The 19,042-nt window shown below is 39.7% G+C and overlaps 1 protein-coding gene across 4 annotated transcripts in view; it reads right to left on the reverse strand.

Moving 5' to 3' along the window:
- The window catches only part of EGF (epidermal growth factor), a 95,334-nt gene that overhangs the window by 63,882 nt on the left and 12,410 nt on the right, over positions 1 to 19,042 (reverse strand). For all 4 annotated transcript variants that reach the window (XM_032633399.1, XM_032633401.1, XM_032633402.1 and 1 more), the window contains 4 exons: positions 7,128 to 7,327; positions 4,900 to 5,081; positions 4,263 to 4,490; positions 2,586 to 2,785 (listed from right to left, as the gene is read on the reverse strand). In XM_032633399.1, the coding sequence (XP_032489290.1) occupies positions 2,586 to 2,785; positions 4,263 to 4,490; positions 4,900 to 5,081; positions 7,128 to 7,327 (810 nt within the window). The remainder of the gene's footprint in view (positions 1 to 2,585; positions 2,786 to 4,262; positions 4,491 to 4,899; positions 5,082 to 7,127; positions 7,328 to 19,042) is intronic.

Genomic DNA, 19,042 nt, shown 5'->3' on the forward strand with positions numbered 1-19,042 from the left:
ATTTGCCACATTGTTCTATATGCATCATTGTAGATTTTCTCCTGAAATTCATGCTTTCAATATCCTATTTGAACTCCCCACCAAAGAGTCCAAGTAATAGTGAAGGACTCTGAAGAGCTTACCTGTTTATGGTAGAAAGAACACTAAACTGACAGACAGGAATTTTTTCCAGAATCCATCATTTACAAGGTGTGTAATCCTGGAAAAGTCACTCTATTTCTCTAGGCTTCATATTTTTCAATTATGAACTGAGTACAATAATTGAGGACCTTTCTGTCTCACAATGTTGCAGTGGCAAACCAATATGATAATGCCCAAGAAAATACTTTGGAAATTAGGAGGTTACATATAAATGTAAGAGATAGTGATGATGATGATGATATATCTCTAACTCCTGTGAATGAGACCAATAATTATTCATAGTATTATGGTTGTTGGTTCTAATTTTATTCTATTCATCACCACTTGGACAATAAGCTGCATCTGAGCTTGAGTCGAAATTTCCCATGTAAGGTAACTGGCAGTATATCAGATGCACTGCCTTTATGTGTGGAATATGGTCACCATCTATTCTATAGTCTTGCTACTTGGTTGTTGTTCTTTAATGTTGTGCTCAAGCCACAGCTGAATTGTTTACCACAACTCTTGCTTTTTAAATTCAAATAAGTGAGTTAAAAAAAAACAACTTGCCTGAACAAATGCTTCATCTCTAGGAATTTGTCCTTGCAGTTTCTCATCTCTTGCATTGAAAGTATAGTCATCACACAAGTGAAATTATAGTTTCTATCTAAGTTTTTTAAAGAAATAGATTAAAAGAATTTGTACTATTAGTTACCTGCCTGAGGATATAAGAAATAACAATGTCAATTCCCCCTAGATTCTAACCTCCCTTTGACAGTCTCACGCCTGTTATCTGTTCAGTCCCTACAGCTCTCTTCAGGAGCTATGTCGAGGGCAGGTACAAACCCATTTATACGCTAATTGTGGGAGGGACTTATAGTCCCTACCATGTCCCACATTATTACCAAATCCTAGTGGCATCCAACAGGTAGAAAGAAGAGAAAACAAACAATTCCATCTTTATTTTGGAAACTCACAAGGCTAGTTGCAGATGAAATTAAATATATTTTAAAGCCCTCTTGAAATAAAATTTTTACATAAAGACAGATGTTAGTGTAACATAATTTATGTGGTATATAAGCCATATCAAAATAGTCTACCTAAAAAAAAGATTATATGTGAAGGAATTTGTACGCCTGTTAGCATAACTGACGTCATCTTGGGCCCTTACAGTTTCTCCTGTCCTTCTGCTGACCCTACCCAGGACTGTGCTGTGCAGTGAATCACTTCTCTGTCATCAAGGGCTTTGTAGGTAATAATCATAAGGACCAGGTGGCCTCTATACTCTTTTAGTCCCCAAACAATGATGAAAACCTTCCCTGACATATTCCTGGCACCCATGAGTCTAGTGACCCATTCATAAACATTGCTTCCAGGCACGTACCCCCATACCCCAGGTTAACTACAAAATTGTCCCAGTGGCCCCTCGGCAGTGCAGAGTAAAGCTGTGAATGCTTCCAGATCGTTGTCTGCCCAATTCCAATCCCACCCTGTAAGTTACTCTATAATAAATCAATCCACTGATTATACGGAGCTGCCTGCCTCATTTTTTGGTCTTAAGATGCTTCCTCGGTTCAATGGGCACTTTTTGTTCCCTTCGTCCTTCAGCAGAATTCAGAGAAGACTGCATTTGAACGTAGAAATTTGGGACTATGACTAGATTCAGTTAATCCATTTATTTTACTAATTTTTTATAAATAAATAAATAACCACTGAATATAGGGTGGTTTACATCAATCTGTCCATCCATCCGTCAGATATGGTCCCTGCATGCATGGCATTTATAATCAAGTGGGAGAGAAAATCAAAAAGAAAGCAAAGTGGTACGTAATTCCACGTTTGATGAGTTCAGTGAATATCTATCGAGAGAAAGATAGGAGGTGAAAGGGCCTACTTTGCTCGGAGGACCAGAGAAGGCCTACCTGAGGACATGACAGTTAAGCTCAGAACTGGAGAGAAGTCTAGGCAGAGAGAAGAGTGACTGCAAAATCCCAAAGGTATGAAGGAGCTTGGCATGTCTGAAGAACTCCAGGAAGACTTGTGTTAGAGTCCAGTGAGGGGAGGAGGAAAAGATGCTGGATCAAATTGGTCAAATATTGGTAGGCCTGGTTAAATGTTAAATTTCGATCTAAATGCAAAGGAAAGCTTTTGAAAGATTTTAAGCAGGGGGGTTAACAGATCAGATTTACTATGTAAAGGCAAGAGGAGAAAACAGGAAGATTAATTAAGTAGCTGCTACAATAGGCCAGACAAGATATGCTGGCTGTTTGGACTATGGTGGTGGCAGCTGGGGGAGTGGGGAGTGGACATTTGAGATGTATTTAGGAGGTAGAATGGAAAGGATTTGGCGGTACATTGGAAGTTGAGGGTGAGGCAGTGGGAGAAATCAAGGATGACTCCTAAGTATCTATCTTGAGCAAGTTGGGGACTATGCCAGACTCTGTTTGAGATCAAAGATGACTCACCAGGTGCCCAAGGATCACCCTCTGCCTTGGGCTGTACGAGTGGATGCACTACTTTAACTCCACCAGGTACAAATGACGGACTGAGGTTAATGGTGACCATATTCTTCCCAGTGTACTTGTTAGCTATCCAAATTGTCTTCTTTTTCCATGTTGAATAGAAAATACGATCACCAAAAAGGGACATCGCAAAAATAGTGTGCCTAAAAACAACAGGAAAAACACATAAAGAATGGCAGGACATTTCTTCTGGGCTTATTAGAGTTTCACTTCATTTCAATTTATTGTCTGAATTTTAATCACCTACGTTTTCAATTGTTTCCCATTTAGGGTTAGAAACAGATATTAAGTTTAAATTTTTATGTAGCCATAATCTGAATTAATAGGATACGATTTTTAGTTCCAGATCTATTCTCATTCTTTTGCCTCCCAGCACATAAGTGTGGTGAAAATAAAATAGGGAGGAAATCAGGAACAGGATAAGAGTGGACTTCAGGGCTTCCCTGGTGGCACAGTGGTTGAGAGTCCACCTGCTGGTGCAGGGGACGCGGGTTCGTGCCCTGGTGCGGGAAGATCCCACATGCCGCGGAGCGGCTGGGCCCATGAGCCATGGCCGCTGAGCCTGTGCGTCCGGAGCCTGTGCTCCGCAACGGGAGTGGCCACAACAGTGAGAGGCCCGTGTACCGCAAAAAAAAAAAAAAAAAGAGTGGACTTCAGGTTGTGTCAATTTTGCACAACTAATTGCTTCCTCTTGCCACAAGCTAGAGTCAGTTGCTGGCAAGACAGCAAGTCAAACGAAAGACAGATGCTTCACAAAACATATGACATAGTAATTCCAAAATGAATACCTATAACCAGCATGTGAAAATTTATTATATGCCAAATACTCTGTTAATTATTTTTATTTGTGTTTCTTTACTTAATCTTCACAACAATCCCAAGAAATACATCCTATTATTATCCCCACTGTATGGCTCTCAGCATAACTGATGCCATCTTGGGCCTGTACAATTCCTCCTATCCTTCCGCTGACCCTACCCAGGACCGCACTGTGCAGTAGATAACTTCTCTGTTGTCAAGGGCTTTGTAAATAATAGATATTGATTAATAATCATTAGGATTGGGTGGCCTCTACGCTCTCTTAGTCCCCATAAAATGATGAAGACCTTCACTGCCATATTTCCAGCACCCACAAGACCTAGGAATAAATCTTGACTGAGGAATGCACTTGTTTCCAAGCACATATCCCCATACCCTAAGTTAACTGTAAAATTGTCTCAGTGGCCCCTTGGGAGTGTGCAGTGCAGCTACAAATGCTCTGGATCGCTGCCCACCCAATCCCACCCTCTGAGAAAGTTACCCTATAATATACTGATCCATTGCTTACATGGAGCCGCCTGCCTTGTTGTTCAGTCTCAAAATACCATTTCAGTTCAGTGGGCACTTTTTGTTCCCTCCCTACTCCGACACCCACATTAAAGGAAACAGGATGAGAGAAGTTGTGTAACCTGCCCAAGTCACTCACCTAATAAATAGTAAATCTGGGACTTGAGCTCAAGGTTTTGGACTCCCAAATCTGTACTAAACCACTACACCAGTTTAGCTGACAAAAGTAACATTCATTTATCACACAAACTTCGAATGGCAATTGTGTTATTTTATACCAAAAGCAAAACTTACTGTGTGTGATGTTGGCTAAAATGGACGGAACCTCCATCATAATCACAGGAACAAATACGAGAATTGCTTCTTTCTCTATGGTACTGAATCCAAAAGAGCCGTTTCTCAAGCACATCCAGTGACACAGCTGTTATTTTCTCTGATGTCTCTAACAGAAGCTTCACTTCCACACCACCAAGATCTGCTCTGTGAAGGCTGCCCGCCACCTCTGAAGACCAAAACATAAACCTGAGGGCAAACACATCACGTAGACACATAATTGAATGTAAGGTCACTGAAATGGCTGACTTCTCTCAGTTTTTCAGTAATCCCCGGCTGTCTACACAGGATGAGTTTGACTATTTTGAATGAAAATTCAATTCAACAAATATTTATTGCCCTGTTATGGCAATTCTGTGTGATTTCAAGTTAGAAGGAGAATTATGCTTCTCTAGCAGGAAACCATGGTAGTCAAGAGTGCTACTGGTAGAGCAAGCCTGCCTCAAACCCAGGCAAACGCCCTATTGAAAGTGGTGTTTGTGCATTGTAAAAGAGAGTCTTGGTCTCAATCAGGAGGTCTCTTTAAGTCAAAATGTCATGATTCCATGAATTTCAGATTTTGAAATATATTTCAATGTCCAAAACCAGCAGCATTTACCTTTCTACTGGATCAACTGCTATATTTGCAGGATATTTTAAGGCACTTAAGAGAACACGGGAATTGTTTCCTTTCATATCTGTTACTGTAATGGTTCCTTCCTGTTGATTTGACCAAATAAGTTCTTCATTGATCCAATTTATTGCCATTCCCGAAACATTTTTCTCTATCTCGCATATTTTCTGTAAAATCAAATTTTAAAATTGTTATTAATATTTCCCCATTCACAACAAAATTGTTTTCATTGTTATGTATCAAAGGTTATTCTTTTAAGTTCTTGTCATTTTTGTGCATTCCCAAAATTTAAATGATAAACTAGTCATGGATACCATGCCACCATTCAGATGCAGCAATATTCATCCTCCCATGTGAATATTTCTGGGCATAGCATTTATATCACAGCTTTGAGATGAAAATTTATTCTATATTTATTGAAATTAGGCAATCAGCCATAAAGTATTAATTATTTCAACTATAGTAACAGTGGAATTTCCATGCTACCTTAAGGTTAGTTTATTCAATTCCATTTGCTAACGGAATTTTCCAGGTTCTCACCTGAACCCAATTCTAAGCTTTGCTAAATTCTGGCAAGATTCCCTTGGAGTTTGTGCATAGGGGCATGAAGTAGATTAATTTCTTCTGGTTCCTCTTCCTCCCTTTATAAAGGGACCTTCCAGGTCCCTCCCTTTCTAAAAGTCCTCAGTGCCTTCAGGCTCTGTCCCCAGGATCTGAATAGCAGGGCTTTTCTTTATGCTCTCTTGTGATAAAAACAACTTAACCAAACCTCAGTTATCTCCTAGTTCCAGCATGTGCAAGTAAACCAGTCCTCTAGGTACGTGGAGGGTGAGAGATTGGAGGAAGCCCTGATTTGTACCATGGCAGACTTCCGTGGTGGAAATATTCCCACAATCACTGATTTTCAGCTGCCGATGTGAAATCAGCAAACACAGAGTTGGACAGAAATCAGTCTCAGGAGTCTGTGCTATTCCCACATCCCATACAAAGTAATCTAGCCAATCCATTTAACTAACTGCTAATATATTAGTTCACCCCAGTAAGTGGTTTGCCTTTTAATGGTTGTCCTTTTTAAACAATGTTTTAACCCAAAGCAGGGACTAATACTAGTGGATTTTAGTCTTCAGGCCAATCCTTTCCTAATGACTTGCCACAAATTCCACAACTATTTAATGTTTTTTTCCTGTTCTCTGACAGGAAACCCTCCAAATTCTTAAACTCAAGATTTTGAAACTAGTCTACAGATGGCTGGAGAGTAATGAGTAGCCATCTTTGTTAAAAGTGAGATTAGTAAGTATTAGAGATGTGATAAAACAGATTAGTGCCTAATTGAAGGCTTTAAGAATAATTGGAGGGAGAAAGTTGTGTTTAAAAAAAACAAACAAACCCAAAAAACAAACAGCGGGCACTTTGTGTTGGGAATAAATGCTTAAGGTTTCTCTGGCCACCCGCTCTCTGTAATCCATCTCCCAGGAGAGACCATTCCTGCTGGGACTCATTTAAGGGTTCTACTAATTAAGAAGAAAGATAAAAGATCTTTTGTATGTGATTAAAGCAAAATATTTTATATCTATCACCTGCTTTATTATTTTTTTCCAGACTGCGAACACCTTGAGGATAAAAAGAAGATTTTCTTCCTAAATATTAGGTGCAAAAACCCATGACAGAGATTTTAAACAGATGAGACAGGGTTTCTCAACCTCAGCATGACTGACATTGGAGGCCTGGTAATTCTTTGTTGTGAGGGACTGTCCTACATATTGTAGGAAGATTAGCAGCATCCCTGGCTTCTAGCACATCTTCTCTTCTCTCCAGTCCAGTTGTGACAATCAAAAATATTTCTTGACATTGCCAAATGTCCCCTGAGGGGCAAAATTGCCACCAGCTGAGAACCACTGGAGTAGAAAATAATCATGTAAATAATCTGTTTTAACCATAAAATGGCGATCTGGCTTAATAAACTTACATCTTTTCAAAGTTACATTGACATCCTCACTTTCTCCTGTTGGGGACTTCTGAATATCAATGCCACATGCATGGGCTTGTTCAGTAACATGATACCACAGATGCAGATTAAATAAATACCTACATATGCCAGATGTGTGTTTGCAATGTAATGTAATTTTCATTTATCTATATGTTATGAATTTGCTATATCATATTTGACAGCCTGTTCAAAAATCCCTCAAATGCCATGGGAAATGGTACTTTACCTCTTGGCTTGTCCCATTCAGAAAAACTCTTTGCAAAAGTTGTCTTTCTAGATCGACCCAATAGATTCTTTGTTCATTGTAATGAAAATCCATGATCATGGACATGCCAGCATCTGCTACCAACTGCTCATGATTAGTTCCTTCCAAGTCAATCCTAAAAATCCTGTTTCCATGCGAGAAAATTAAGAAGGGTGCAGGACCTGCATGGGAAGAAACCAAACAGTATATTTTCAATGATATTTTATCTGATTAAGACAAAATACTTCCCCGTGACAAACAGCACAAGCAGAATTAGTTTTTTGTTTTGTTTTGTTTTTAAATTTTTTTGGTTGCGCTGCATGGCACGGCATGTAGGACCTTATTTCCCCAACCAGGTATCGAACCCGTGCCCCCTGCTTTGGAAGTTTGGAATCTTAACCACTGGACTGCCAGAGAAGTCCCCACAGTTAATTTTTTAAGTCCTGCTTTTATACTTTAAATAAATACCATTGTTTAGATAATAAAGACTTCCTGTAGATGTTCACAATTAATTTTGTAAATCATTTTCTCCACAAATTGATTGTAAGAAATGAACATTGACAAATTATGAAAAAAGAAATATTTGAAGAGAAAGACACTTTCTAGCTTAATAATGTTATTTTTATCTTCAAAAAGAAACTACCTACTGTATTCTGTTGTAAAGAGGGTCTGTATGAATGTCAAATTTCATTACGTAAATTGGAAATAAAATTTCAGATATTACTGTTTTGGAAATGGATCTCCCTCCTCTAGTCTTACCTTATGAACAGAGCATCCAGGTTACTGACAAAGAAGAACATGGTGAAACCTAGAGGTCTTGAGCGGAATCAGGAAAAATTGAAATGCTGTCCACAAAAGCTCTGAAATATTTTGTCCCTGTTAACATTGCCACATAAAATTTACAGCTCCCAGTTAAATTTGAATTGCATGTATATTGCATGGGACATCCTTTACCCTAAAAAATTATTCAGTTTACCTGAAATTCAAAATTCAAGTAACTGAGTGCCCTAAATTTTTATTTGCCAAATCTGAGTAGTGGATCTCTTGATTCCTACAAGGCCTTGCCCTGTATCCTAACCCTATGCCTGGGGTCCCGTCCTGTTCCAGGTGATGACCATCTACCCACTCAGACTCCCAAGTACTCAACACCTGCTTGGGAACCTGATACCTCTCTTTGGAAATCTCAGCAGAAATTATTGGCCGTCCACATGGAGCTTGCCTCCAATGCTCCAAGACGATGTCAGGGCACTGTGTCATACTCTGCAGCCACGGTTAGCAAGGGTTAGTTTCCTTGGTCTTTCCAGACTGAGGATGAAGAGGCTTCTGCCATTCTGCCTTTAGATAACTATCCCAGTTAACCACTGGGATGAGTGGGGAATTGCAGAAGAATTCTAACACATTCTCACTGCCCTGCTGGGCTGACTCCGTTCTGTTTTAATATTAAACCTTAATAACTTAATGTGACATAATAAATGTGTTTACTGTTCTAAGGATTTCAAATGATGATGAATTAACATCCTCTTACTTGGGGATTATGTTCTAGAGTCAGAAACATTAGCTCCACTTTAGAGAATATATTGGAATAGAGATACAAGAGAAGGGAGAAGTGTAAGATCGTGAGAGTTTTGAAACAGATGCCTTCATAAATGTCTAAAAGAATTGCCTCAAATCACTCTTCCCATAACTTTTCCACAGCACAAGACCCCTGGCAGAGATGTGTAGGACAGCCCGTTCTCCATTGCCATTCTAGCTGTAGAATCAGAGGTATCACAGGAGAAATGGAAAGGGCATTAAACTGAGAGCCAGGAGGCCTGGTTTCCAGCCCTGGCTCACTAGTTTCTCTGGACATCTCACAAGACCTCCCCAGCCCATATCAGAGGACTATTGCAGAAAGAAAATGAAATTATAGATATGAAACTATTTCATTATTTGTGAAGCACTACACAAATATGATTTGCCATTACTTATTCCCACAACCGAGGTCTCACTACGTAGGGTTGTACCATGGTTCAGGTTTGAACCCGTGGACTGGAATGTCGCTATAACTCATTTCTCTTATAGCAATGTATCACGGAGAAAAGGAAGGCATAGGAAAAGACACCCTAAATAGACAGCTACTAATCTGTGGGCCACAGATTGCTGCGGGCCTGTGGATTTGTTGCCAGGAGTCCTCTCTTTGAAATGTGTATCATGCATCCTGTGTAAACTGAATAGATGTGTCAATACATGCTATTAATTTTCTAATGCATTGATACATTGATGAGATCAATAAAACATCTGATTCATTCCAAAGTACTACTAAATAGGATTTCGGGTAAAAAAAGGAGAAATGGAAAGCACTCTAAACATTTTAGACAGAACACAGCATAATGCTTTGCACATAGTAAGTACTCTAAATTTTTTCCTAAATCAATAAATTAATGAAGAAATAAAAGCAGAATCTATCCTATGGTAGTTATTTTACTAACAATAATAATAATAACAAACTTTCACATCCTGGTCTCATTTATCCTTACTACACCACCACGGGCTAGACAGTCCAGATATTACAGTCAATGAATCAAAGAGAAAAAATAAATCTGAAAAACACTTAGATCCATAAAACACAGACCATAGCATTAACTTCAATAGCTTTTCAAAAAACAAATATTTATGAAAATACTAAGTATGAATAATGAATACATTTTATCTTCAGATTTTTCTCATTCACGGGTGAATCCTAGCATCCAATGTTTTATCATAGCTCTCAGAACTAGAAGACCCTAGACGCTACCTAGTTCAGTGCTTCCCAAAACTGTTTGTTCAAAACAATCACACAGGGCTTCCCTGGTGGCACAGTGGTTGAGAGTCTGCCTGCCGATGCAGGGGACACGGGTTCGTGCCCCTGTGCGGGAAGATCCCACATGCCGCGGAACAGCTGGGCCCGTGGGCCATGGCCGCTGAGGCTGCGCGTCCGGAGCCTGTGCTCCGCAACGGGAGAGGCCACAACAGTGAGAGGCCCGCGTACCGCAAAAAAAAAAAAAAAAAAAAAATCACACAGGGTGCTCTGTGCACGCGCACGCGTGTGTGTGCATGTGTGTGTGTGTGTTTGTGTGTGTGTGTGTGTGTATCGTTTGCAAATCCCTACCCTGGAAATTCCATTTCAGTAAGGCCGAGTTGAGGACTACAAATCTGTTTTCTGAACAGACAATCCAGGTGATTCTTATATCTTGGTGAATTTGGAAATTGTAGATCTAGTTCAGATGAGGAAATTCAGGGACGCTTCCCAGAGTCCCACCTACAGTTGATGGTAGAGCTGGAATTAGAACCCATGTACTATCCTCCCAATGCAGTACTCTTTCCTGCATTGCTCTGGGTTATGTGTCAAGACATTACGATCCTCATTTTACTTCTGTAACAGATTTTTATTCCACCTCCCTCAAAACACCATTCCTACATTGTCAGCATCATTTTGTGTAAACCAGGGCCTGGGATGAATATTTGTGAAAATGAATTGTAATATGATTTAAAAGAAAGTTAAAGACTTTGAGAATTAGGCCTGGTGAAATAGTCATTAGACTGTAGGACACTGGAAATGATAAATAAGTTAGTGTTTTTTCAAACCTGTCAAAGATTCTATAAACACTGGTGTGTGGTACAATCTGTGGATTTGTCAGCAGGGTGTGCATGTTTGAACAGCTAAACTTTCCCATGTCAAAACCCGCAGCATTTATTTTGGGTGCAGTTCAGTGAGAAGGAAGTGCATAGAAAATCAAACATCATGTCTAAGGAATACAAACCCAAAGACAGCAAACAGGTCACAGCAAATCAATTGGAACCTCTGACTTCTCAACCTGGGGATTAGTAGGGGATCTTCAGCAATTAGAAAGGAGTCCAGAATGTTTGGAGCACACTGAAGATCTGGGGCCTCCATAGCACAGAGATCAATTATAAAAAGCAATTTTTGATTGAAAGGGGTGGGGATATGGGTGGCAGAAACAGAATATTTCACAACCATCACCCCTTCGTCTGCTCTGGGTCTGGAGAAGCAGCCCCACCCAGGTAAATGAGAAGAGAAATTGACTGTCATCTTTGGGCCTTGGGGGCAAAAGCTCATGGGACCTGGTTTACACATCAAGGATACTGGCAAGCATGTTAGCAGGACACACCTACACTTAGTCTTCTCAGGCCAACACTGCCACCTGCCCTCACCGCCACAGGTTTCCTGCTCTAAATCTGGAGGCAGACTGAAGAAGGCTCACAGGACAGAAGAGAATGTGAACTCTGGACTTTCAAGATTCAATGACACTATGAGAAAAGAATGTAGATTTAAACTGACGGGCCTGATGTAAGAAAGCCTGACACCTCCTCACCTGCTCCTACTTAAGCCCCTGATAGGAGTCATTTATTCCTACCTCCCAAAGGGCTGACTTGAATAATATCTGGGTTTTGTGAAGTGCATAAAGTTTTATTTCACTCTAAAAGGCTATCCTCACCTTCTTTTTTTCAATTCCTTTTCCTTTTCCTAAAAGGGCACACATTTACTTTTTGAGCAACCACGGCTTTCTTCTCAGCTTACTCATTAGGGTCAAAATTCAGGACAGGTGAGATAGAAGCCAGGTGACTCAGAAATAATACACTGAATACAAACAGCTTATACAACTCAATAACAAAAAAACAACCCAATCAAAAAATGGGCAGAAGATCTAAATAGACATTTCTCCAAAAAAGACATATAGATGGCCAAAAAGCACATGAAAAATGCTCAACATCATTGATTATTAGAGAACTGCAAATCAAAACTACAATGAGGTGTCACCTCACACCGGTCAGAATGGCCATCATCAAAAAATCTACAAACAATAAATGCTGGAGAGGGTGTAGAGAAAAGGGAACCCTCCTGCACTGTTGGTGGGAATGTAAATTGATATAGCCACTATGCAGAACAGTATGGAGGGTCCTTAAAAAACTAAAAACAGAACTACCATACGACCCAGCCATCCCACTACTGGGCATATACCCTGAGAAAACCATAATTCAAAAAGAGTCATGTACCAAAATGTTCATTGCAGCTCTACTTACAATAGCCAGGACATGGAAGCAACTTAAGTGTCCATCATCGGATGAATGGATAAAGAAGATGTGGCACATATATACAATGGAATATTACTCAGTCATAAAAAAAGAAACGAACTTTATTTATTTGTAGTGAGGTGGGTGGGCCCAGAGTCTGTCATACAGAGTGAAGTAAGTCAGAAAGAGAAAAACAAATACCTTATGCTAACACATATATATGGAATCTAAAAAAAAAACCCAAAAAAGGTTCTGAAGAACCTAGGGGCAGGACAGGAATAAAGACACAGATGTAGAGAATGGATTTGAGGGGAAGGGTAAGCTGGGACAAAGTGAGATAGTGGCATGGACTTATATACACTACCAAATGTAAAATAGCTAGTGGGAAGCAGCCACATAGCACAGGGAGATCAGCTCGGTGCTTTGTGACCACCTAGAGGGGTGGGATAGGGAGGGTGGGATAGGGAGCATGGGAGGGAGACGCAAGAGGGATGAGATATGGGGATATATGTATATGTATAGCTGATTCACTTTGTTATAAAGCAGAAACTAAAAAAAAAAAAGTCTGCAAATAACAAATTCTGGAGAGGGTATGGAGAAAAGGCAACCCTCCTACACTGGTGGTGGGAATGTAAGTTGGTGCAGCCACTATGGAGAACAGTATGGAGGTTCCTCAGAAAACTAAAAATAGAATTACCATATGATCCAGCAATCCCACTCCTGGGTATATATCCACACAAGTCTATAATTCAAAAAGCTACATGCACCCCTATGTTCACAGCAGCACTATTCACAATAACCAAGACATGGAAACAACCTAGATGTCTATCAACAGATAAATGGATAAAGAAGATGTGGTACATACATACAATGGAATATTAGCCATAAAAAAAATGAAATCATGCCATTTGCAGCAAAATGGATGAACCCAGAGATATCATACTAAGCAAAGTAAGTCTAAAAGAGAAAAACAAATACCATATGACATCACTTATATGTGGAATCTCAAATACTACACAAATGAACATATCTATGAAACAGAAACAGACTCACATAGAGAACAGGCTTGTGGTTGCCAAGGGGCAGGGGGCCAGGGAGGAGGGAACAATTGGGAGTTTGGGATTAACAGATGCAAACTATTATATACAGGATGGATAAACAACAGGGCCCTACTGTATAGCACAGGGAACTATATTCAACATCCTGTGGTAAACCATAATGGAAAAGAATATGAAAAAATATAATGTATAAGTGAATCACTTTGCTGTACAGCACAGATTAACACAACATTGTAAATCGACTCTACATCAATCATTTTTTTAAAAAATAAGAAATAATACATCTAGAAAGGTGAGCCAGGAGATGTGAACTTAAACTGCTACCAAACCAAAATTGGGTCCTCGTGCCCTGTGCATAGTAAAGCCAATCTACAGACACCAGGTTGTGATTTGAAGGAAAGTGCAGCGCTTATCGTAGGGAGTCATACAAGGAGTCCAGGACAGCTAGTGCTCGGAAACCTCGGACTCCCCCATGGGTTACAGCAAAGCACTCTTAAAGGCAGGTGCGGGAATGGCATCCCAGGCTGTGTGATCAGCTCGCGCACAATTCTCTGATCGGTTGATGGCGAGGTAACAGGGCGGCGTCACAGGGGTTAACGATATTCAACCTTAGGCTCCAACAGGTGTGCGTTGGGGGCAGTGCTGTGTGCTCATGGTCATCAAGTAGTTAATTGCTTCCATTTGGTGGGGGTATTAGCCTCTGTAAAACAACTCAGGAAGCGTGCATCCAATACTGTTATCTAGGTCCTACAAAGAGGAGCTGAAGCAGAGGGGAGGGGGGAGGGGTCTGTCGTGGGACGGCCCCATAGGGTCCTGCTCAGTTGCAAAACCTTACTTCTGTAAGGAAAGCTCTGAAAAATGTGAAGATTGCCACCCTAGTCCCTGAGTGGTGGTAGAAATGAGTCATCTGGAGCAAAAAATAGCCCCTTCCTGACCCTCAGCCACACTCTCATTATCAAGCTAAAGAGAATCCATTACCAGGTGCTCAGGGTGGTACCTGAGGCTAGCAAGTTCTAGAAGAGTGTTCTTTTCAACAGAGCCACTCAGAGCCTTTAATGTGCTATTACACACTTTGATTCTCCAAGAAGGTGGGTGGTAAATACCATCAGAATAGTAACAGCCAACATCTTGAGTGTTATCTCTGGGGTAGCACATTAAATGCATTATTTGATTTAATTGGGTAACGTTAGGAGGTAGATGCTCCCGGCATCTTCATTTTACAGAAGAAGAAACTGAAGTTTAGAGCCGTTAACTTGCTACAAGTCACATGTCCAATAAATAACCAACTGGGGATTTAAAGCCATGTCTTTCTGATCACAGGTTTAGCTTTTAAACATCAATGCTTATCCCAGACTGAATTCATCAGGAACTCATTGTTCAGCGTCTTGTAGTTCAGCTCCGTCAAGGAACCCACTTCAGGAAGCTGACCAAAAGGCTGGATTCTCTGCATCCATCCATGTTCCAGGAACTAATTAGAAAGTGGGTCTCTTTCAGTGGATTCCTATAATTACATCACCTGGATATTTTTATATCTAATTCTATAATATGTTGCATTCCATATATAATGTATTTCCTGGGTTCCTTGACTCATGGCCCCTTTTTCTCCATCTTCAAAGCCAGCAGTGTATCATCTTCAAATGTCTCTGTGTTTCCATCGTCTTCCTTCTCCTTTGACATTCCGGCCTCCCTCTCTTAAGGATGCTGGTGAGTACATTTAGGATCCACCTAGATAATCCAGGATAATCACCCCATTTCAAGATCACATTTGTGAAGTCCCTTTTGCCATGTAAGGTCACATTCACAAGGTCCAGGAATTAAGACATAGATATATTTGGGGGCCATATTCAGCCTAAAACAGTTAACAATGGTGAATATCTTTTCATGGATTTATTTACTATCTTTATATCCTTTTGTTGAATATATCTGTTTAAATCCTTTGCCCATTTTAAACTAGGTTTTCTTATTATTGCATTTGAAAGGTTTTTAAAAAATATATGTTGGATACAAGTCCTTTGTCAGATACCTGTTTTGCAAATGTTTTCTTCCAGCACACAGCTTGTGTTTTCATCCTCTTGACATTGTCTATGGCAGAGCAAAAGTTTCAGTTTTGATGAGGTACAAGTTATAATTTTTTTCCTTTGTATATCATGCTTTTGGTGTCATTTCTAAGAACTCAACTCCAGGACATAAAGATTTCTATGTTTTTTCCTAAAAGCTTTAAATTTTTACATCTTAAATTTAGATCTATAATCTATTTTGAGTTAATCTTTGTATAAGGTGTGTGGTTTAGGTTGAGATTATTTTGCTCGTGGATGTCTAATTGATCCAACATCATACGTTGAAAAGACTATCCTTTCTCTATTGAATTGCTTTTGCACCTTTGTCAAAGATCAAATGACCATATTTATGTAAGTCTATTTCTGGACTTTCTAGTCTGTTCCATTAATTTATGTGTCTATCACTCAGCTTATACCACAGCTCACTATCACTTTTTTTTGGTTTTGGCCGTGCTGTACATGGGATTAGTTCCCTGACCAGGCATCGAACCCGTGCCCCCTGCAGTGAAAGTGCAGAGTCCACTGGACTGCCAGGGAATTCCTCACTATAACTTTTTAAAAACTCATAATAATGCAGTTTTGCAGAACAGTGAATGCTGTCAGAAAGTTCCTGTGCTGTAGGTAATCCTTCATCTTAAATAGGCATGTTTATCCCTCAGCTTGTTAGCATAAATTATGCTCAATTTTATTTAAAGATTAATGTTACCATATTAAAATGCGCTCCCCAACATTAAAATTTTTTTCCAGATGTTTCTCACAAACACACACGGAAATCACTATCTTGACCTGTCCTCTGAGTTTTGCCTCTGTATTTTCTACTTTCTGCTGGACATTTCCAGTTGCAGATGTCACACAGCCCCAAAAGTCCCTCTGCATGTTAAAAATTGAGTTTATGCAGGGGCTTCCCTGGTGGCGCAGTGGTTGAGAGTCTGCCTGCCGATGCAGGGGACACGGGTTTGTGCCCCGGTCCGGGAAGATCCCACATGCCGCGGAGCAGCTGGGCCCGTGAGCCATGGCCGCTGAGCCTGCACGTCCGGAGCCTGTGCTCCACAACGGGAGCGGCCACAGCAGTGAGAGGCCGGCTTACCGCAAAAAAAAAAAAAAAAAAAATTGAGTTTATGTAACATTCATTTGCATCTATTAAAAAGATTAAACTATTAAAAGATTGAACTATTAAAAAGATTGATAGGAGTTCAACAATTTGGTTTAAAGTTCAATATGTTTTGATATTTAGTCTTTGATAACTGTCATAGACAAAATAGATATTTCACAATTATATCTATATCAAATACAAGAAATGCTTCGTTGGCTATATTTACAAAATCACAGAATATGCTTTTTAATTACATCTATCAATTATTCACAAATTTTATTGAATTAGACTAGCAAATTTCTGCCTTCCTGTATTTTAATCAGTAAATGCAAACTAACCAGGTGTTGCATTTTATATTTTTAGCAAGTGGAATTGAAAGGACAAATATTCTTAATTTACAAGTTTTTAAAAACAGTTTGGAAAACTCTGTTAACAGGGATTTTTTTTAAGAATGCAGACATGAGAGTTTTTTTGGTTTTGTTTTTTTGTTTTTTCAGAGTAAATCAGTAAATTGCACTGTGTACCAGAGGTCAGATAGGTGTCACAGAAGAAAAAAAGAAAGAAAAAGAGGGGTGGGCAGTAACAGGATGGGTGGGGCAGGTTAGAACTGTGGTCAGAGAAGGCCTCATGGGGGAAGTGACCTTGAGAAAAGACAGAAGAGCAGGGTGGGCCTAGTAGATATGTGGGGTAAGAGCCTTCCAACCAGAAAGAGCCAGTGCAAAGGCCCAGAGGTAGATGAGAGAGAGTTTTTAATAAGTGACATAATGACATTGATTCAACAACTAAATCACATGACAATAGAAACATTTCCAACAGCATCAGTTTTCAAACCACTCTCTTCATCATAAATTTCCTACAATCAGCAAGTCACTTTCTCACTCGTTGTTAGAATGTCACCTTTAACTGGAAGGGATAAAGTTCTGTTGTTTTAGTTTACTTTTTGAGTAGCATACCACTGACACCAATTTATCATCACAGAAAAGGTAAAAAAATTTGAAATACTTGTCCCTTTTTAAAAAGAAAAATATGTAACATTTGATCATTGTCATAGTGCTTTGCTTCCAGATACTCTGCAGGAAGCATGTGGGACAAATATTTTCATGGTTACTCCCCATTCAACACAAAGTATTACAGAGAACCTAGTTTAGTCTTGTTTTTATAGAAATAATGACATCAGTGATGCCCCACTGCGCTTTGTGCAATTCCAGTTTCAGTGATTTTTCTGCCCTGATTCCCTGTGAAACTGTGGAGACTATACTGTAGGGTCTGCTGTCATCTCACCCAAGAACGCTTTTTGTTGATGTTGCAGTAAATGCAGTGGCTCCATTGCCACTGAGTACATGTGTACTATTTTTTTTCACAATATATTTGTTAATATATAAAGAAATCATTGACTACTGAGAAAATTTCTTCTCTGATGCATCTTTCTTTTATTGGCTTATAAAAAAGTATCTCAGTTCTTTGTGCATTTCATTGTTGAAACAGAGAGGCAAATACAAGAGTGGCTAAGATCACTGGCACTGGAGACAGAATACCCATGGTGACTCTTTACTGGCTCCACTATTAATTACAATAGCTGTGTGACTTTCACCTCATTACTTAACCTCTCTGTGCATAGGTTCCTTCATCTTGGAAATGGAAATGATAATAGTACTTCATAGGCTTATCATGAAGACTAAATAATTTCATGCCAAGACCTTAGAATTTTCCCTTACATATAGTGAGTTCTCAATAAATGTTCACTCTTAGTCTCTAGAAAATACCATAAGCTGAGATATAGCAGAAACACCTTTACTCTCACTCAAACTGTATAATTTTTCTAATACTTACTTCTTTAAAATTTCAGTAATGCCTTCTGTGAAGTTTTCAGTAGTATTTGCTGACAGAAGAACACATTTAATCTGTCGCCATGTGGTTTTCCATGTATTACTTTAGGCATGTTTTACCACAGCAGGGAAGAGGAAGACACGTATTTCACTAATAGTGTGAGGCTTTACCTTTTTTTTTCTTTCTTTGGCAGTCCAGACTTGTGAGGGGAGTTTATTTTTACATTGATGATTATAACTCCTGTTTCCAGAGACCACATTAGCCCTAATGACTGAAAAACTTAGGCAACAGTCACAAAAGTTTTGTTATTGCATATTTCAACGTATAGAGGCTTTACCATTTTTGCTGTAATGTCAGAAACCTCAACGGAGCCTTCTAACTTTTTATCAGTAAGCTTACGGTATGTAGTCTTGCATATCATAACTTTGAACACAACTGTGAAAATCATAAAGAGTTAATCTTCACATTCTAGATACTTATTCCTTTTGTTTGTTTGTTCTTGTTTTTGCGGTACGCAGGCCTCTCAGTGCTGTGGCCTCTCCCGTTGCGGAGCACAGGCTCCGGACGCGCAGGCTCAGCGTCCATGGCTCACGGGCCCAGCCGCTCCGCGGCATGTGGGATCTTCCCGGACCGGAGCACAAACCCGCATCCCCTGCATCGGCAGGCGGACTCTCAACCACTGCGCCACCAGGGAAGCCCTCGATACTTACTCTTAAACATCTTGCTTGTCCTGATGGCTTCATTAGCTAACATTTTGAGGCAAATTTTCCCTTGTTTCGAGATTTATCACTAATCATAGTAGTAAGCATA

Source organism: Phocoena sinus, chromosome 5, assembly GCF_008692025.1.
Source record: "Phocoena sinus isolate mPhoSin1 chromosome 5, mPhoSin1.pri, whole genome shotgun sequence".
Classification (NCBI taxonomy): Eukaryota; Metazoa; Chordata; class Mammalia; order Artiodactyla; family Phocoenidae; genus Phocoena; species Phocoena sinus.